This window comes from Euprymna scolopes, chromosome 3 (genome assembly GCF_053919585.1).
Source record: "Euprymna scolopes isolate OS-2025 chromosome 3, ASM5391958v1, whole genome shotgun sequence".
NCBI classification, from domain to species: domain Eukaryota; kingdom Metazoa; phylum Mollusca; class Cephalopoda; order Sepiida; family Sepiolidae; genus Euprymna; species Euprymna scolopes.
The window spans coordinates 77,573,454-77,595,812 of NC_136484.1; the positions used below are offsets into that span (position 1 = coordinate 77,573,454).

A 22,359-nucleotide genomic window follows, 5' to 3' on the forward strand; every position below is an offset into this window, starting at 1 on the left:
ATTTTTTTTTTAAACTAGTGCATGGGATCATACAATGGGTGTCTATTTATGAACAAAATTATTATAGTAGTATTTAAATATAGCTTTATTGTGAATAGGCATTTTCCTGCCTCCTCGCCAAATGAGAACTTAATCTTGGGTGTAGGCATTGAATGTCTAAAGAGCATTCATGACCGGTATTTACTATTCCCTTGAAAGGAAAAAAAAATTGAGTAGATATGAATTAATCTCAGAAATAAATCAAAGAAAAATTTTCATATAGATTTTGGATTTCTGTAAAAGATGGAAATTCCCATAGTCGATCAGAATTTATGCATTTTGGGACCAGTCCAATGTTTAATTTTGTAAATCCTCTCTATCTGACACAAAATATACCCCTATTTTCTGAGATGCAGCCCTAAATCATACTCTATATGAATCTTCGATGTAACTTTCACAGTACCAAGATACCAGGAATCCTGATAAACAACAACTATGGAAATTTTTGTCAGTTCTATTCTGTTGTTTTACTGAAAATTCAATTATGTAAACAAAGAAATAAAACAGTAATTTTTTACCTTGTTTCCACCTTAACATTTAAAATTACTTCTATAGGTTTTAAGGTATGCTGAAAACAAATATTGCATTTAAATTTCTGCAAATAAATAAGGATATTAAGCAATGTCGTGTCTTATGTTATCGCTGGTGGCCATCTTGATACATGCAAGCATGCAAATGCAACCCCGAGAAATTATGCACAAATACGCATACCAAGATGGCCACCAGCAATAACGTAAGAAATGACATGGCTTAATATCTTGAAAGCTACTTATTTGTGGAAAATTTAAATGCGATATTCGTTTTCACCATACCCAAAAACTTTTAAAGGTAGTCATTTTACAGAAAAATGTTAAGGTGGAAATAAGTTAAAAATTTACAAAATGCATCCCAATGAAATTCTTTATCAAACCGCCTAATTATTATCATCATTATTATTATTATTATTTAGATATCCTCAGTTTAAAAAAAAACAAACGGGTTTGTTTTACAGATTCGAAAAAATAGTCTTGACAATGAATTAAAAATAAATTCAAGTTTCACAATATCTTTTTTTATTTAATTGTTAGGTAAAAGTACAGAATAGTTAACAAAAAACACCCTTCCTTCCCCATGTTAAGAATGGGTTTCTAAATAATAACGTTATTATTTCACCATGGTAGCATAAGTGCACAAGTACCTTTTATTTGTTATGTATTTGTTTTTTTTGTTTTGTTGTTGTTTTTTTTTTTGACCACTAAAAAACACAATTCTACCTTAAGTACAAATAAGAAGTTAAACGCATGTATTTAGTACATTTTGTTGTTTTTTAACGCTTTTAGTGCACGTGTACTAAAAGCGTTAAAAACAACAAAATAGTATTGTTTGGAAATCAAATTTGAAAAACTTGAAAATAATTTTTTTAAATTGAGGAACTCAGAATAAAAAATGACTAGTCTAGTAAGACGAAAGCAGAAACGGTTTTCTATTTTTAAGAAATGCTTTAGTCAGCTCAGCGACCGTTTTTCCGTAAGCAAATTTGATTTCTATAAAAGATAACATTTGAAATAAAATTCTGCGCAATTAATAATTATCAAATATTCACATATTATATATGAAAATAATTCTGAAACTATTATCTATATGAAAATGAAGGACATATGCAGATTTATCGATCAATTTTTGAAATATTCTTTGTCAACTTTGCTCGGTCGTAACTTTACTTCCTGTGGTCGAAAAATAAAAATTAAACACCAGTAGAGATGGACTTCTTTGTTTATATAGCCTGTAAAATTTCAGCCATATCCAATCAAATTTAACCCCGCGCATATGTCTCCAAACGTAACGTATAAAATGTAAACATTGAAAATAGTTTTGTTTTCATAATTTTTTACCGTTTTTCATTTTTAACTTGGAGCATAAAAACAGAATAAATTATCATCATTGGAATGCTTATTCTATTCTCTTTTCATCAATGTAATTCTTTTAAAAACTGACCAACAAATAAAAAAGATGTGACTTGTTGAAGCACATTAGGTATGTGATATTGCCGATGTCTACGAAAATACAGCATACGCTTGTAATGCTAAATAAATAGGCTGCTGCAAAGAAGGTAGGCTCCCTCTACCATGCTTGAAAAATTACTCACATCTGAAAGTATCCTATACTTCTACAAAGACACCATTCGCATATACCACGCATGGAGTGTTGTTGGTGCATATGGGCTAGTGCATCCACCACTAGTCTCTCCCTCTTAGACATTGTGCAAAAAAAGAGTCAAATCTGATAGGTTCCCAACTACCCAACCTCTGTCCCACCACTGCAACATTGCATTCCTGTGCTTGTTTTACAAGTACTTTAATGGAATGTGCCAAATCAACAAACATACTCTGGACCAACCCGATAAGCAGCAAAATTGCACCCTTTCCACTGTTGTGATCACTAGATGCCTTCTACTCTATTAGCGTTTTCCCTCGCTAGACGGTGAAATTCTCTCCCTGTTTTCTACTTTCCTGACTATACTGACATGCAGAAGTTTAAATGTAATGTGAACAAACATCTCACTACTCAACTCTCCACAATCCTCTGTTAGACATGATCCCAAATCATAACCCTATATAAGCAAGTGGCAATATGCCTTGTTTGAGGTAAATAAAGATTAAAAAACAGACAAGAAAATATTGTAGAATTTACTTACAGCAAAGGCATTGGATCATATCTCTAGATGCATAACAGGCAGCCCAGTGTAATGGTGTATTCTGATTCTCACTACTGTCTTTTAAATTGACATCCAAGCCAGATGCCAACAGCTGACATACACGACCCATGCTACAAAGACAGAAATAAAAAAATAAACAGTTCATGAAAAGAACTTATCAAGATACGTACTGCAAATGTCAATAACTAATTTATAAAAATAAATCCTTCACTATCATGTGTTTTCTTTCCATAGCTAACATTTAAAGTGAGTGCACTTTAAATTATGTAAAGTTTATTCTGCAAGCAAAGGAATGAGTGCGAGGCTTTCCTGGCTTGAGGTAGTTGCTAGTCTAACCACACTCGAGCTGTGATAGAGCAAAACAGTCTCTCTGCCAATGATTATAAATGCTCCCTATCTTGGGTTGAGTATATTGGGAGATGAAATGGCAAACTGCCACTAACAGATAATACAATGTTCTTTGTGTAAAAAAAAATAAATAAATAAAATAAAAAAAAATGTAACTTGGGCATTTTGACAATGATTGATCACTACAATTTCACAGCAGCAGCCAAATAGTGTCATAGTTAAGTGTTGATTGTCACCTAGACGGTCAAGTAGCTATAGGTAATTACTAATCTAGACATACTGTAGTGCTGTCATACAGCAGAATGGTCTGTGGAGAGAGATAAATATGTACCTTATACTTCACAAGGAATAGACATTCATTTTTTTTTTTCATGTTAGAAAGGTTAGGGTTTTTTTTTGCAGCACCTGAATACAATTATTTCGGCCCATAGCTATATAATAATATAGTAATTTATAATAATATAGTAATATATATGAATATTATAGGTCATGAATTAAAATTTTATAAACTAGGCAGCTCATAAGCACAAAAAAAAAAAAATACAATTTTTCAAAGTTCTCAATAAGCTAATAGACAGACACCCATCATCAACATTCTGGTATGCACTATTTTTTACTGCATACCCTCAACATTTGCTATGCATCTATTGGCAGAAAAATTTTATGGTTTTGTTAAGTACATTTGTCTTTATGTATCTCTGACTTTTGTTTGATTACAATCATTTTTGAACTGCTTATTTTAATCCATGCTGTATTTTGCCATTCCAGAAGTGGAATATATATATGTATATATATATATATATATATATGTACTAGCAAAAGTACCCGTCGTTAACTGGGTTCAAAAACAGTCTACAGAAAATGGACTCTGATTTAGGAAAGTATGATAGATTATGAAAAGGAAAGGTTGTAAAGAGATAGCTTTGAACTTGGGGGTATCAAAACCAAAGCAAAATATGATGAAAGTAAAAATAAAATAGATAAACCCCATAATTTATTATACCATACCTGTTCACACTGAAACACTTATCACAATATTCTGTTGATCTGTATTAAAAAACCTTGTTAAACTTTGTGACATATTTCCATTCTATTTGAGGTCAGGTGTGAACGAACACCCCATAATTTTATTATACCATATTTTTTCAAACTAAAACATATTTATCAAAGTATACTTATGCAGATAGATATGAAAAGTTTTTATTAATGTTTGTGCCTATTTCCATTCTATGGAGGCCAGGCGTGAATGCAGACCCCACAATTTTATTATACCATCCCTATTTAAGTTAAAACATACTTATCAAAGTATTCTTATGTACATCTATATATCAAAAACACTTGTAAACGATTTTTTAATTTTTTATTTCCATAATTTGCGGACCAGGTGCGAACGCAGACCCCACAATTTTAATGAACCACCGTTCTGCCAGATCAAACATACCCATTCCTGTATCTCGATACATATTCTATCATTATATGTAATCAGTTTTTTAAAATAGTCAACCATATAGGAGCCTATTCGTGACCAGACATACACAGACAGACAGACATTCAGTTTTATATTATATAAACAAACACCAAACAAAGAGAAAGTGTATGTTTTTCATAAGGAATTAGTGTGCCCAATTTTGTGTTTCCTTAATGCGAATAGTGGAAATTCACGGGAAAACTCTTAGGTATTAGTGAATAAACAAAGAAAACAGTTTAGTTATTTATATAATAGCAGACCGTAAAACTCATCAGTTATAATTGTTTATCATGAGATTTTACTATTCCTCTGTCATATGATACAAACAAACTGCGATATGCTAGTAGATTAACCTAATCAAAAGGAAAGGGAAACACAAAGAAAGCAAACTGCTAGGAGAATGGGTGAACAGACGCAGTGTCACATAGGGCAGGCGATAAACAAATAGGGAGAGAGTGGAAGAAAGTGAGAGAGGAGGGGGAGCAAGTAATGACGAGAATAAGTGAAAGAAGAAGCCGTTTCATGTAGTGGATGAATAAATATAATAGCATATTTAATGGTTCAATGTAAGATCAGGAAAGATCAGAAATGCAAACTTAATATAGCTAATAACAAATAAATCTAGTGCATAAGGTTTTAAAAGAAACAAATGAACAAAATGGCGGCGTGTTTCTAAGGATCAAACCGTTCGTTTATTTGGAAGAAGTCTTAATGTCTGAATATGAGAATGTGTGCCAAGCAGCCAATTAGATGTGGCGGATTTTGGTAAGGGAGAAATTATTATATGGAAATAGGAACATGTATAATTTATGGTATGTGTATGTGTCAAATAGACAGTTAAGAGCAGATAAACCCAGCAGTAGGAATATGTAGATACGGTGACGATGTCTGGTGAAAGCAGTGGTAGTACAAAATAGGTAGAGAGTAAAATAGGAACTACTTCCTCTAAAGATGGTGAGATTGTGATCACGTCGCTCCTTGGAAAAAACCTAACATTTTATTATAACGCCTGTGGTTATAAAGTTACATAAGATAGTGGGTAATAGTATAGACTTAATAAATTTGCATGTGCCATCTGCTGTTGAAAAACTATAGTATTTTAAATCAGAGGGGAAAAGCTGCATCGTTTCTATTATATATATAGAAGGTTGATAACATTTTTGTGGAATTTTTAATTTGGATTTCAAATGCTGTATTGTCAAATAAGTTTTCAGTTTTACTTTATATATCATTTTAAAGAGCATTTTTCACTTTATCTAATCGTTTAAATTACAATCGTTTTAAAACAATTATGTTTTCTTTTCAGAATCTTGAATGCAAGATGGAAAAAAAAGCAAATTCGCACAATTTTCTTATTTCAATTCAAGCTCGGTCGAAAAGCTGCTGAAACAGCTCACGATATCAACAAAGTATTTGGCCCAGGAACTACTACTGAACACACAGCACAATGGTGGTTTAAGAAATTTTGTGGTGGCGACGAGAGTCTTGAAGATGAGGAGTGCAATGGTTGGTCATCGGATGTTGACAACTATCAATTAAGAGCCTTAATCAAAGCCAATCCACGCACAACTGTCTGTGAACAGGCTTCTGAATTAGACATAACATATACGATGATTTCCAACCACTTGAGAGAGAGTGGAAAGACAAAAAACTTGATAATTGAATGACAACTAAAAGAAATGCTGTTATCAAGTATTGTCTCCTCTTCTTTTATGCAACAAGAACAACCCATTTCTCGACCAGGTTGTGACTTGTGATGTAAAGTGGGTTCTTTACGACAACTGACAATGCTCAGCTCATTGGTTAGATACCGCTAAAGCTCCACAACACTTCCCAAAGCCAGAGCAGATTCCATGACTGGTCTCATGAATTACAGTTTTTTGAATGCAGGTAAAAATCATTACAGCGATGAAATACTATCAATAAATCGATGAAATGCATCAAATTTCAACAATAACACTCAGCATTAGTCAACAGAAAAGGCCCAATTCTCCTCCATGACAATGCCCAACTGCACGTAGCACCGACCCTGTAGAAGTTGAATGAATTGGGCTACGAAACTGCCTCATCCACCATACTTTCCAAATCTTTCACTTACCAACTACCACTTTTCCAACATCGACAATTTTCTGCGTTAGAAATGCTTAAAAAAATCTAAGCAATATCAAAAACGCCTTCAGCAACTTCACTTTTGACAGTACTGGCATAAATACACTTTTTTGTGTCAACAAAAGCGTGTTCATTCTGATCAATAAATTTTTGTTTGAGCCGAGATATATTCATTTGAATTTTAAAATTTAAAACCTTAAGGGCTTTATTGTCAACCTAATATATATATATATATTACATATACACATATATACATCTTCTTTGTGTGTGCATGACCTTCCTACAGAGAGATTACATTTATTGTCCTACTAGACATAGGATCATGCATAACATCTTTTATCATTGTTACAATATGAACACAAGAGAATGATCAAATTTCATGATAAAATTCTTTTATTTAAAGTATTTTTTTTTTTTTTTTACAACGTAGTCACCATTTATCAAGGCCCGTAAACCACTCAGGCATAAGGGTTGTGTGTACAGTATGTTAGTGTTGAAGATTTGATAAAGTGTCTTACTTAAGGAGGCGGTTCATCAGGAATTTGTTACATTGGACTTGAAGACATCCAAGTTGTAGTCAGGTGGGAAACGGGCAAACGGAACAGAGTTCCACAGGCGTGCACTTCTAAGAAAGAAGCTTTGTTCATGGAATCTACATTTTGATTTTGGCACAGATAAGGAGTGGGGAAAATTTTTGACAGTGGTTTCAGCTAAGTGGATGTTTATCGTGAAAAATTGGCGTGAGGGGACCAGAGATTAGAGTTCAGAAGAGCACCTGCCATGGTAGTAACGATAAAACAAAGACAGGCTCGCAACGTCTCTCCTGTGGGAGAGAGGTTGCAGGGAAGAGAAAAAGCATCACCCACTAGGCCACGAAGCCTATTTTGTACTCTGTCAAGGCAGGATAGGCTGTTTTTAGCAGCTCCTGCCCAGATGTGGCAGCAGTACTCCATCCTTGGATGTACTTGGCTTTTATATAGATAGAGAATTGCATCAGGGGTGAGATATCTTCTGGAGCGGTAGAAGGATCCTACCATTTTTCCAGCGACCTTGGCAACTGACTTGATGTACATATTCCATTTCAGGTCAGGGGTAAAGGTCAAGCCCAGAAGCTTATCAAAACATGGAGCTTTCCCTAGACGAGAGCCACCCATTTTAATTGATGCCAGATGGGGATCAGTGTTGATGATGTAAAGATAGGAGTTTTGTATAAGTAAAGAATTGGAATTAAATATAATCTTCATAATAGCAGGTGTTTATATAATAGCATTACAAGCACATGCTGTATTTCCGTGGACATCAGCAATATTACATACCTAATGTGCTTCAACAAGTCATATCTTTTTTATTTGTGGGTCAATTTTTAAAAGAATTACATTGATGGAAAGAGAATAGAATAAGCATCCGAATGATGTTAATTTATTTTGCTTTTATGCTCCAAGTTAAAAATGAAAAAACAGTAAAAAATGACGACAGCAAAAAGGGAAACTTTTTTCAATGTTTACATTTCATACGTTACGTTTGGATACACATGCGCGGGGTTAAATTTGATTGGATATGGCTGAAATTTTACAGGTTATATAAACATAGAAGTCCATCTCTACTAAACTTTGATTTATATATTTTTGACTACAGGAAGCAAAGTTATGACCAAGCAAAGTTAATGAAGAATATTTCAAAATTGATAAGATAAATCGGCAGAAATCATCCATTTTCATACAGATAATAGTTTCAGAATTATTTTCATGTATATGTAAATATTTGATAATTATTAGTTGTGCAGAAATTTCTTTATAGAAATTCAAATCCGCTTAATAGGCAAATTGCTCGCTACGCACTTAATGCGTTGACCAGCACTGAGCTGCCTACAGTTAGCGCATTAACAAGTTTCATTTGTATTTTCTTAAAAGTGTTTTTTTTCTGCTTTCATCTTACTAGACAACTCATTTTTTATTCTGAGTTTGTCAATTTAAAAAAATTATTTAAGTTTTTCAAATTTTATTTCCAAACAATAGTAAGCCAAAACTATTTTGTTGTTTTTAATGCTTTTAATACATGCATTTCTGTTATCATGGTATTTATAACTTATTTGTACTTAAGGTCGAATTGTTTTTTAGTGGTCAAAAAAAAAAAAAAATATATATATATATATATATATATATATATATATATAACAAATAAAAGGTACTTGTGCACTCTTGCTACCATGCTGAAATAACATCATTATTTAGAATCCCATTCTTAACATTGGGAGGGAAGGGTGTTTTGTTAACTATTCTATACTTTAACCTAACAATAAAAAAAAAGATATTGTGAAACTTGAATGTAACTTGAAAATATGATTTGAAAATTTAGCACAGTAACATAAGTGCATAAGCACCCAAATAAATATTACCAAAGGCAAGATAAGCTACTCTTCCACCTAGTTGGATAAGTTTCTAGTGTATTTAGTTAATGTTAAAATGTTCATTCATTTTGAAAAGTAAGTAGTGTCAAGCGTTACACAAGCATAAGAAAAATAGCCACGTGGTATCTCATGTCTTTGAAATCTCAACAATGACTTAAAAATATACAAAATACTGTTAGAAATGCAACCAATAAATGTCCTCATGACATTTATTGGGTGAATTTCTAATAGTATTTTGTATAATTTTTTATTTTTAACTCAAGACCATTTTCTTTGAATCTGTAAAACAAACCAGTTTTTTTTAATTGAGGATATGTAAAAAATAACAATAACAAAAATAATTGTGTCTTCACCTTTTTATATCGGAAAACTTTAAGATATGAAAAATATACATAACGTCTTTTTTCGTTTAAATATCTGTTTCATTTATAAAATAAAATATGTAATTGTACTTTTAATTAATAATTTCATTTTTTTTTGTTTTTAATATTTATTTAGATAAATTTTCAAACATTACCTTGGTGCGGTAAAATAACAGGACAGAAATCACAAAAAAGTGGGTGGGGGGGGGTTAAAAACTCATTAGAATGAAATTCTCAACTAATTTTTAGGTATCAAATAAATGCATAAAAAAACATGTTTCAAGGATTAGGGTTTTAAAATAATGTCGGCTCTTGACACGTGTCCATTCTCGATGTTTTTAAAATCACTTTTAATAACAAAATATTTGGTTTCCAAATGTAAAAATTAGGCGGTTCAATAAAGAATTTCATTGTGATGCGTTTTGTAAATTTTTACCTTGTTTCCACAAGTTGTTTCTTTTCTCTTATACAAAATGTGTTTTGTTCTTTGTGGCAAACTCAATACCTACTAACAACACATTTTTCTTTAAAATGACTGCCTTCTAAGGTTTTTGGGTATGGTGAAAACAAATATCACATTTAAATTTTCCCCAAATAAGTAGCTTTCTGGATATTAAGTAATGTCATTTATTTTATTGCTAGTGGTCATCTTGGTATGCGCACGTTTGCGCATAGTTACTAGGGGTTGCATTTGCACACTCACCTGTACCAAAATGGCTACTAGTGATAACATAAGAAATTACATTGCTTAATATCCGAAAAACTAATTATTTGCAGAAAATTTAAATGCGATAGACGTTTTCAGCATACCTTAAAAGCTACAAAAGTAGTCATTTTAAAGAAAAATGTTAAGATGGAAACAAGGTAAAAATTTACCATTTTATTTCTTTGTTTACATAGTTGAATTTTCAGTAAAACAGAATAGAAATGATGAAAATTACCATCAACTAGTGAATATATAGTTGTTGCTTATCAGGATTTCTGATATCCTGGTATTGTGGAAGCTACATTGAGGATTCATGTAGAGTACGATTTATGGTGCACCTCAGAAAATAGGGGTATATTTTGGGCCAGATAGAGAGGATTTACAAAATTGAAAATTGGCCTGATCCCAAAATGCATAAGTTCTGGTCGACTATGAGAATTTCCATCTTTTACAGAAATTCCAAATCTATATGAAAAATTTTCTTAAATTTATTTCTAAGATTAATTCATATCCACTCAATTTTTTCTTTTCTTTGAGGGGAGTAGTAAATACCGGCCACGAATGCTCTTTAGGCATTCAATGGCTACACCCCAGATTAAGCTCTCCTTTGGTCAGGAGGCAGGAAAATGCCTGTTCTCAATAAAGCTATATTTAAATACCATTATAATACTTAGTTTTGTTCATGAATAGACACCCACTGTATGATACCATGCGCAAGTTTAAAAGAAATTGAAATTTGTACATCTTAATTTATAATTCATGGTTTATGGTAAAGAGATACATCAGATTTGACTGCATAATCAGAAAGAGAAAATGGTGGGGAAATTACTGAATTTCTTGAAATGTTGAGGTCTGTAATTTGGCCCAATTTTTTTAAAGAAAAATGTCCACGGAAAAGCATAAATTTTGGCACTTAAAATTTTCATAACTTTTGAACTACTGATGGTATTTGCATAATTCAAACGGTTTTAAGCACAGCTGTTTTTGTACAAGTTGATAACAATTATCTAAAAAGAAAAATATCAACTTGTAATGCTATAATAAGAAAAAATAAAGCTTTTCACTATGTGTGGCATCTCTAGAAATTAATAAGATAGGAATGATGTTAACGAGCCTCATCAAGGCAGCCAAGGAAAATTAAATAAAAAATATTAACAGATGGGAAGAACAACTAGTAATTCATGTGACTGACTGTTAAATTCTAACCTCATTTTTTTGTAGTGTCAAGCAGAAGAATTCTATTCTTAACAATTATGACATACTGTTTTGATTAGTTAGTCTGGAACAAAGTTTTCTTTTCCTTAACTCTAAGAAAACATCCATATATTTAGTGCAAAATAATTATTAACCGAGAGAATTGTGTTGGAAGATGTAAAAGGCTTGATCTAAAAAAATAAATTTATAAAACATTCAACTGGTGCAGTCAAATTAACTGCCAGTGGAAAAATCACACACACACACACAGGGGAAAAAGACAGAATTAAATGTAAGTGGCACTGTCATTCTAGAACCGTTCGAAGATAACATAATTATGTTCTTATGTTTCACAGAAAATCAAGTTGTTTCTTTTCTCTTATACAAAATGTGTTTTGTTCTTTGTGGCAAACTCAATACCTACTACAACACAATTAATTGGATACAATTAATACATAAAAGATGTGCACAGCTGCCATTTTGATTTAAAGTCTTACAGATGGACACAGATGTTATTTTGAACCAAGGTCTCACATATAGGCACAGATGCCATCTTTAACGATGGACCCACGGATGAGCACAGATGCCATTTCGAACCAAATTGGCACGGATTGGCACATATGCCATTTTGAACCAATGAGTCACAGATTGGCAGAGATGCCATTTTTCATTAAAGTCTCACAGATGGGCAAAGCTGCCATTTTGAACCTAGGTGTCATGGATTAGCAGAGATGCCATTCTGAACCAAAGTGTCATGGATTGGCAGAGATGCCATTTAGAACCCAAGTGTCATGGATTGGCAGAGATGCCATTTAGAACCCAAGTGTCATGGATTGGCAGAGATGCCATTTAGAACCCAAGTGTCATGGATTGGCAGAGATGCCATTTAGAACCCAAGTGTCATGGATTGGCAGAGATTCCATTCTGAACCAAAGTCTCACAGATGTGCACAGATGCCATTTTGAACGAAAGCCTCACAGATGGGCAGAGATGCTATTTCTAAACTAAGTGTCACTGCGTTTCAGTGATGCTATTTTGAACACAAGTGTCACGGATGAACAGAGATTCTATTTTTAACCTAAACATCATTGGACCTCTTATTTGTGAACTTCTAATAGAGATATTCTGACTCTTCATACATAAGGTTTTTCTCATTCCATCTGCATGTTTAGCAATAAAATTGCTCTTTAAAACCAAAATATGACAAACTGAACATTATCTAGAGATGCATGAATGCATTAAAAAATAAAACCATCCATAGAAATTAAATAAAATAGAAGATAGAAAATTTAAGAAATTAATTATGGAAAAAAAATAATAATGTAGGAGTTTAAGAACAATCTTGTAAATGATATGAAATGATGGAAGTAATGCTTTAAATATAATAATCACAATGTAGTTCAAGAGTGAAAGTTTTACATGTGGTTTAGTTGCAGTTTTCATTATGAGAAAAATATGAAATTTTATCATTACTTTTAGATGTTATAGACAACTTTTGCAAACATACAAATGTATTTTTAATTCTGAAAGAAAAATGGCTCATCTACGAGACAAATTTATTGTAAAATCAAAGCAAAACATGACCATTGTTTTTAATAAATATCTGAATACTAAAAGAAGTAGATGTTAAGTGTTGTTTAAAGAGAGAAACAAAAAAAAATCATCTCTGAACCCACATACACACTTTCTCATTATAAATATATAAAACAATTTTTCATTGCTCAAATATGTTCTGATTATTTTGAATAGAATATTAATCATAACTATTTAATTCAAGTGAACTTGTTGGAAAAATAAGTAGAAATCTACGAGTAATTTGATTGAAAAGATTAGAAATTAACATATGCAAGAATGACATTTGCTGAGTGACTTTTCTTTAAATAATAGAACACAAAAAGTTCAAAAGTTATTGAATTGTTGTCATTTTTATTATAATAAGTCAGATGTGAAGAATATATATTTGGGTTAGATATTGAGTTTTGTTAACTTAGTGATACCTTTGGAGCACAAAGAAGAGCTAATATGATTGTAAGAGTTAAGAATGGATAGAAGTTCAGGGAATTTCTATCATTACTAATTAGCAGAGCATTATTATTGTTAACCAAAAAAGTTTATCGGGTACGTGTATTCTGTGTGATATTATATTGAAGTGAAACCAGACTACTGATGTTTAAGAGTATGTTTAACATAAAGGCAAGTGATACGAGAATAATGCAATGGATGTGTAGTGTAAATCTTAAAGACAAGTTTAGATCTGATAACGTCAGAGAAAGATTAAATATGGACAGTATTGAAAGAATGGATGAGTTCTTGAGTTAATAGATGTAGAACAGTTGAGGTAGCAAAAGAATGAAAGCCACAGAAAATATGGTTGGTTTGGAAATGAAAACTGATGATCATCATTACCATGATGATTTTTTCTTTACCAAATGAATTTAAAGTACCTCAGAATGAACAACAAACAAGATTTTTACAGTGAAAAATCCAATATTTAAAAGTATATATTTTTAAATACAATATATTTTTAAATATTAAAAAAATATAAATTTTTGTAAAACATTTCTGCACAAAATACTTTTATTTATATGCTGGTTGTTTGCTTGTTTCATTTATTTAAATTTTGCTTAAGTAAAGTTTTGTAAATATAATTTTTTTTATTTTAATAAATGTGCATATAACAAAACATGTTTGTAAATAAAACTATGTATTTTTTAAGCTATTAGTAAAACTTTTTGTAAATAAAACCCTTTTATTAATAAAAACAATATGTGAAGGCAAAGTTAATATTGTTTAGTTTATAATTAAATCAAAAGTAAAATAAAAAGAAAAAGTGTTAAAAAAAATGTGTCCTTTTGGTTATTGCACATTTTGGGCTGCTTCAAATCCAACTTATTCAATGATTTTTATTTGTTTTTTTGTTTTTTTTTCAAACATTGACAATTATTGTGGAATTCTACTTCTCCATACAATCTATGATAGATTTCATTCAAAACTGACCATACATATTGAGATACAGTGTTTACTATCTACACAAATAGTGTTTAACAGTGTAAATGAGATTCTACCGTATGTAATTATTTAAAAAAAAGTTTTAATAAATAATAGTTCAATTAAAATAAAACAATGAAATTAAAAACTACTAATATTGAACAATTATTTATCAAAACTTTAAAATAATTACATAAAGTTCACTGAGAACAGTTTTTATGAGAAAGCGGTAATTTTTTTCAGGTTGACAAGAAAGTTCCTGTAGTTTTAACTTTTAAATGCAGATGAACATATCTCAACTCAAACAAAAATTAATTAATCAAAATAAGCACCATCTGAATCAATGCATTTTTGCCAACGCAAAAAAAGTTTATTTATGTCAGTAATGTAAAAATCTTGTGTTCTAGTGGCGATGAAGTTACTAAAGGCGTTTTTGATATTGCTTAAGTTTTTTAAGCATTTCTCACACAAAAAGTTGTTGAGACACTTGAAAAAGTGATAGTCGGTAAGTGTGAGGTCTGGAGAGTACGGCAGATGAGGCAGAGTTTTGTAGCCTAATTCGTTCAACTTCTACAGGGTTGGTTTAGCAACATGCGGGTGAGTATTGTCGTGGAGGAGAATTGGGCCTTTTCTGCTTTATTGCTGAGTGTTGTTGTTGAAGTTTCTGAAGCATTTACTCAATTTGCTGAGAGCACTTCATCACTAATGGTTTCACATGCATTCAAAAAACTGTAATTCATGAGACCAGTCATGGAATCTGTCAGCATGAGACCAATTGCAGACCATAACACGGTCAGCATGACATTCTTTTAATGCAACTCTGGCTTCAGGAAGTGTTATGAAGCTTCGTTGGCATCTAACCACTGAGCTGGGCATTGTTAGTTGTCATAAAGAACTCGCTTTACATCACAAGTCACAACCTGGTCGAAAAATGGGTTGTTCTTGTTACGTAAAAGAGGAGAAGACAAAACTTCACAACGGCGTTTCTTTTAGTTGTCATTCAATTCGTGAGGCACTCATTTATTAAGTTTTTTTGTCTTTGCAATTGCTCTCAAGTAGTTGGAAATCGTTGTATACATTATGTCTATTTCAGAAGCAAGTTGTCAGACAGTTGTGTGTCAATTGGCTTTGATTAAGGCTCTTAATTGACAGTTATCAACATCTCATGGCCGACCACTATGCTCATCTTCAAGACTCATCACCACCAAATTTTTTAAACCACCATTGTGCTGTGCATTAAGTAATGGTTCGTGGGCCAAATGCTTTGTTCATATTGTGAGTTGTTTCAGCAGCTTTTCGACCTAGCTTGAATTAAAATAAGAAAATTGTGTGAATTTGCTTTTTTCTGTCTTGTATTCAATGTTTTGAAACAATTGTAATTTAAACGATTAGATAGAGTGAAAAACACTCTTTATCATGATATATAAAGTAAAGGTATTATACGGAAAACTTATTTGAAATCAAAATTAAAAATTCCGCAAGAGCTTTTTTGTCAACCTAATATATTAACGAGTCATCAAAAAGTCAATCACGGATAAGGTTAATGAGATTGTCATTTAGATGATGGACAAAATGAGAATTGGAAGCAATGGATGGAAAAAGCAGAATTTGTTTATTTAAGAACACGGTTTGACAAGTATTTGCTGACACTGGACTTGAAGATTACCATGTAGTCAGCAAAAAATCTGTTGCGTAATATTGCATTCTACAGATGGCAAATAAAAAGTATCCTTTTTTATGTATTCACAAAATGAAATATTTGCAAAGTGAAAATAAGATAAAAATAATTTTATAATGAATCAGACAACGAATACATAGAAAAGTAAAGACTCACTTTGAATGAGCTGTTGCCTGTAATAATTCTTCATTGAAGACGGTTCTCACTTTCTCTAATTTAGCCAAATCTAATGGAATTTTTTGCTTGTTGTTATGTACTCCTGGATCAGCACCAGCAGACAATAGTGTACGCACAATGTCTGCTTCACCCAGCTGCAAGAATCAAAAACAGAAATAGTTAAAATTGTGTGACAAAATAAAGATTAACACATTAAAAAAATTATTTTTAAGTTAAGCTTCCATTTGTGGGTTTTAAAATGTTTGAAGATTAGAGAATCAGCCTAATTTTGTATCTTAATGTTTCTGAATTTTTCAGATAATTGATTTAAATTATTTAAACTGCTGTTCTCATATTGAGTGTTATTCGCACAATGTTTCAGGTCATGTAACCTTCAACTTTCTTCAACTGCATCTTGTCAAACTAGGAATCTTTCTGTCAATCTTGGGAATCCACATGGAACTCTTTAATGCAGATTCCAGAGTTATTCAAAAAGATTCCCAAGTTCAAGAAGATACATTTGAAGGAGGTTGGAGGTTATGCCAGTCAAAATGTTGTGCAAATAACACCCAAGGCAAAAACAGTAATTTGAATGATCCAAATAATCCTTTTAACAATGATTTGAAACTCATTAAAATCTGAAAATAAAGATATTTGGTGAGGGTGATCATGCCCCTTCAAGGATCCTTACAACATTTAATGAGGTTGTAGCTATAAAGTAAACATTCAAAAAGCATCAAATGCATTGGAATATAATAAAAACAATGTGAAAATACAATTTACATAACTTACATGCTTAGAAAAGTGTTAATTTTGTGGAGTTAGGGCTTCTATTGGGAGGTCTTAAAAATATCAAAATCTCAATCCTTGAAAAGTCTTTAAAAAATTAACATTTGTTTTACAATTTAACTATAAATCACATTCAAAGAGATAAAGAATTCCATATGGAGTTTTATGCTGGGTCAAGATGACTTCATACAAAAAAAAGATAATGATAATCTACATTTATAAATGATCCTTTTTAGAAAATTCCAAGTTTCTAGGTTTTATATCAGAAAAAAGAGTTAGCAGACAAACATCTTTTATATGAATACAGATTAAGTTTTCTAACCGCAAGATCATTCTTCCTTATAACAAAATAGATGTTTCATTCATGATATTTACAGTCATCCACAAAAAAAAAAAAAACAATAAATAAAAACACATTTTTGTTTTTAAACTATACATCATTTTGAAACTACAATCGAAATAATGGAGTTCAGTAAACTCCATCTTTTCATATGGGTTGTTAACATGTACATACACCACCACTACACACATTGGAATGCTGGAGGATTGGCCTACCTTCCACCTACATACAGCACCTTAGAAGTTTTAAATGGTCACCTATCTGGTATTGGTCAGGCTCAGCATTGCTTAACTTCGGTGATCTGACGAAAACCGGTCTGTCAACATGATTGTGTCACACACATCACAAAACTATACAAGAATGTTTGACCTAAGAGAAACTATCATGGACTATGAAATTGCTTATGTCAATTTCAATCCAATCAACCATTGTAGTCATTTACACACTAAATGTTGTAAAAGGTATAACTCTACAATTTCTCCCCAGCAATAGATAAAATAGCAACTTGTCTTTAATTGTGCACAATGAATCGATTACAACCAGTATTGTTATATTATTATGATTTTTCTATGGAGGAGGACTTCTTTGCTTCTTCTGCTGGTTGGGACTTATCTAGAGTGAATTTGTTTTTGTAAACATTTCATCTTCAGATGAGGAAGGCAACATTTTTTTGTCTGTTACCTCTGAACTAATTTTCATTATATGAAACAATACACATTTTAAACTCAATTTAAATTCAATTATGATTCAATTTTCCAAATCTCATTTTTTACATTTGACCTTTAAAACAATTTTTTTTTTTCAACAATCTTTATCTTGTCTGCGCATTATCCAAGTTTGACACAAGACAAAGCCACATTCTAACATTATACGTTGGCATTAAATAACCAGAAAAATTGGCTGATTTGACATTATAAAGACATGCTTGTGTAGTCAGAGGTTTTGGAAGAAGTTAGAGTCAAACTCATGAGAATACTATAAATCAAAGTCAGATGTTTTAATCTCCAAAAAATGAGAGTCTAAATATTGAAAGATTTTAAAATAAGAAGTTGGAGTCAGAAATTTTGGAATAGTCCGAGTCAGATCTTATGCATTGAGACTTCACAACTTTGGTTAAAGAGTCAAATCATACCCACACACTATCCATTTCATTAAATAAAGAAATTGTACAAAGTCTCACCATTGTAGCTAGATGAAGAAGAGTACCCTCTTCAGAACAATGCTCATTTAAAACCATTGGTAATTCATTTATTTCCCCACCTGAAAAATAAAACATGAAATGCTTATTTGCAAAATGAAAAATAAAAAATCATGAAAATAAATCATTAAAAACAGTTTACATTTTTGTGTCAACACAAACTTTAAACTGTTTTTAATTCTTAAAAATGTATTCCAAGATATTAATTACATGTGTTTATTAAAAGAAAGCTTATGTGTTTGCTTTATTTTATGAATTCAAGGTTTTGGTCTATCATGTCTACTTTTTTTCTTTCATCTCGCTCAACTATAATTAGGTATCACGAACCAGACTAGTTTTGTGTGCAAAAACACATAAATAGGTAAATTCCCTTCAATTTCAATTTGATATCATATTTGGGGAGTTATTTTGATAAAACTTGGATCCAAATAAAATTTAACATTTTTCTCTTTATAAATCTACAATTCTTTCTCTCATCATAAATAAATTTGTTTTGTTTTTTCAGACTACAAGATAGGGGATTATTTTTGGAAATGAGTGATTTCTATATGAACAAAATGGCAATGTTTTTCACATTTTAGCTTTTATAAACTAATTTTATTAAAACAAACATAATTCATTCCTTGATGAAAAAAATAACTATGAATTATTGTTGTGGGGTACAAATCACCCCTATTTGAGAACTAAGTGATCAACCAGTCCTATGAATACTTTCAGAGACTAAATGGAGACATTCATACCATGTTTAACCGCATGCTACGAACACGTTCCTCTCATACCACTTTAGTGGCTCCTGTATTCTTTATGATAAATACATATATTTTATACACTTTACACTACTTGTGGTTTCTTTCATTTGTGACCCCTAGCACGGGTCTACAACAACTGGCTGACGAGGACAATTTAAGAATTTCCCGGATCAATCTACAATAATTGCTAACAACAACTGAACGATGAATATTCGGGCAACAAATTCATTCTAAAAAAAAAAAAAAAAAAAAAAAAAAGGCTATTAGAAAACAGCATTTGACGACCAAAAGGGTTCAAGAAAAAAGAACATGCAGATATTCAAAATAATTTTTTCCTACACTCAGGGGAAATTCAAAACTTCAAGAGTATTTATTTTTCAAAAGTTTGGTGAAGAACGGGAAAAACTACTTGTCTATGTTGGGAAAAAAAAACCCAACATTTGAGCATAAAAATCCACAAACATGGGATGAAGAGGACTTCAAAAAAGGACAATTCTTGCAGAAAAAAGGATTTTACAAAGACGTTGTCAAAAGCCATCTTGCTGTTAAAAAAGCTAATAAAAGCGTAGACTACAAGTTGAAACAGAACTCAGACAAATTGCATGAAGAATTATTACTACTGAATTAACGAGATCAAGTTTTCAGTAAGTACAAAAAAAAAGAATACTTTTTTATAGGGATGGAAAAAAGTTATGTTGAAAAAAAAGCTTTTTCGTTCTAAAAAGCAGGTCTTGCTAATACATTGTATAGTTAAAAGGCGTTAATGTTGGGAAAAGAAAAAGAAAAATCCTGCAAAAGTAAATGATAGCATATTTTATTTTATTGGCTAAAGCGAGTATTCACACATACAAAAAAAAAAAAAATTCGGATTTTAATCCAATTGAAATTTTCACTGGTCGACGGGACTGCACATCGAAGAAGAAAACAAAAACGATTTCGCTAAGCACGCCAAAGTGTTAATGAAAAAAGGACATTCTTTTTCCCACAGAAATCGAAAGGAATAGCCAATAGTAAATAAATGCTATAAACTCTTTTTCACAGATAAGTAACTTTTTCTTTTTAAGAAAAGAGAAAAAAATGTGTAGGATCAACAAGGAATTGAACGCAGTACCTACATGTTATGAAAATTGAAAAATGACAAACAGAATTTACTGCTTTCTGTATAAATGCAAATGCAGAATTATTTTCTCAGAAAAAATGCCACACGAGGGAATAAATATATGAAAAAAATATTTGTTAAATAACCAGGTACGAATTTTGTAAGTTTTTTTTTCTATGGAGTTGGTACTATAGGAAAAGTAAATCAACGAATTGGGTTGTTTCTGAGAAAACTCATTTTGTCATATGAAGTAATTCCATACCGCCCCCGCCCCAAAAAGGACGATTTTGCAAAACAAATTTTGGAAATGGTGAAATTCCAAAGTCAACAATTAGAACTTGAAAAAAGGTTCAGAGAAGAACAATTGGCAATGCAGAAACAAAACGACGAAATGCAACTGACAATAAAAAAACAGATGAAGAGAAACAGTTAAATTTAATGAAATATCTCAAAGAAAAACAAAAAAGAGAAAAGAAATGAACGAACAAATATTGGAATTAAAAAAATGACATTTAGAGCAACAAAACCAGTCGGATAAAAAAAATGGATTTGGGAACGCAAGTTTGAGTGAATAAGGACAATGGAGAGGAAACCAGCACGGCTTTTTCCTAAAATGTGATCTGGTCAGCTATTGATACATTTCACTATGCTCCTGAGGAAGACCTAACGTTTGAGGCATATTTCAGAAGATTTGAAGACCTCTTTTAAGATTGATTGCAGTGCATGGACTGAGCAAAAGAAGGTTCGTTTATTACTACGGAAGTTAGGTACGTCCGAACATAACAAATTTGTGGACTTTATTTTACTAAGGAAAACGAACAAATTGTCGTTTGATGAGGTAGTCAAACTATTAATGGAGTTTTACTGTCCAAAAAGAAGCCTTTTTCATAAAAGATGGAAATACAATTTTCCAACAGGTAATTGATACTTTGCTAAGCGATTTGGATTTCGCAATAGGCTATCTGGATGATATTCTTATGCGTAGTCAAAATGTTGAACAAAATAGAGATCATGTATTTCAAGTTTTTGATAGAATAAAAGAATACGGCTTCACATTGGAGGAAGCAAAATGCAAATTTTTTTTTAAACGAATTAAATACCTGGGTCATATCATAGATAAGGCCGGGAGGAAACCCGATCCAGACAGGTCCACAGCTATAAAAGACATGCCAGAACCTCATTGCAAAGTTTTTTAGGGCTCGCGAACTATTATCAAACGTTCATTAAGAACATGCATGAATTACATGTGCCATAGAATGTAATATTAAAAAAGGACAAAAAATGGGACTGGATGCCTGAGCGCCAGGCAGCGTTTAAGAAATTAAAAGAGGTATTGACATCAGATGTATCCCCGACTCATTTCAATCTGAAACAAGAGATTATTGTCCCAACTGATGCAAGTTCTTATGGGATCGAAACGTGCATTCTACACAAGATGTCTGATGGGTCCACTAAGCCGATCGCCCATGCGTCAAGAACTTTACTTCCTGCCAAGAAGAATTACTCCCAAATTGAAAAGGAAGCCCTGAGAATCATATTCGGTGTTACAAAATTCCACCGATTTTTACAGTCGTAAATTTAAATTACAAACTGACCATAAGCCGCTTATAACCATCTTTGGCTCTAAAAAAGGTCTGCCAACTTACACAGCCAACAGACTGCAAAGATGGGGGACCATTCTACTGAATTACGATTTCAATATGGAATTTCTTACATCTGCGAAGTTAAGTCACGCAGACGGATTGTCGCAATTAATCCCGAAATCAAGGGAACTACTGGAAGACACAGTAATAGCATCACTACAAAGTGAAAAGGACTATACGCAAATACTATTCAATATGATCAAGCAACTACCAGTCACTTTGGAAGATATAATAAGGGAGGCTGAAGAAGATAGTTTCATCAAAGAGATAAAACAAAAAATTCAATCGTCAGTGGAAGCTTATTCTATGTGCAATGAGGTACTGTTATACCGAGAAAGAGTACGGGGCACCCAGTGGCTACGCGACTGAAGAACCTCATAAGGTCCTATGT

At 31.9% G+C, this 22,359-nt stretch overlaps 1 protein-coding gene across 1 annotated transcript in view; it reads right to left on the minus strand.

The window, feature by feature from the left end:
• The window catches only part of LOC145256388 (uncharacterized), a 215,744-nt gene that overhangs the window by 136,264 nt on the left and 57,121 nt on the right, over positions 1 to 22,359 (minus strand). Inside the window, exons 2-4 of the mRNA XM_080115240.1 lie at positions 18,460 to 18,539; positions 16,151 to 16,305; positions 2,714 to 2,844 (exon numbers count right to left, since the gene is read on the minus strand). Of these exons, the coding sequence (XP_079971366.1) occupies positions 2,714 to 2,844; positions 16,151 to 16,305; positions 18,460 to 18,539 (366 nt within the window). The remainder of the gene's footprint in view (positions 1 to 2,713; positions 2,845 to 16,150; positions 16,306 to 18,459; positions 18,540 to 22,359) is intronic.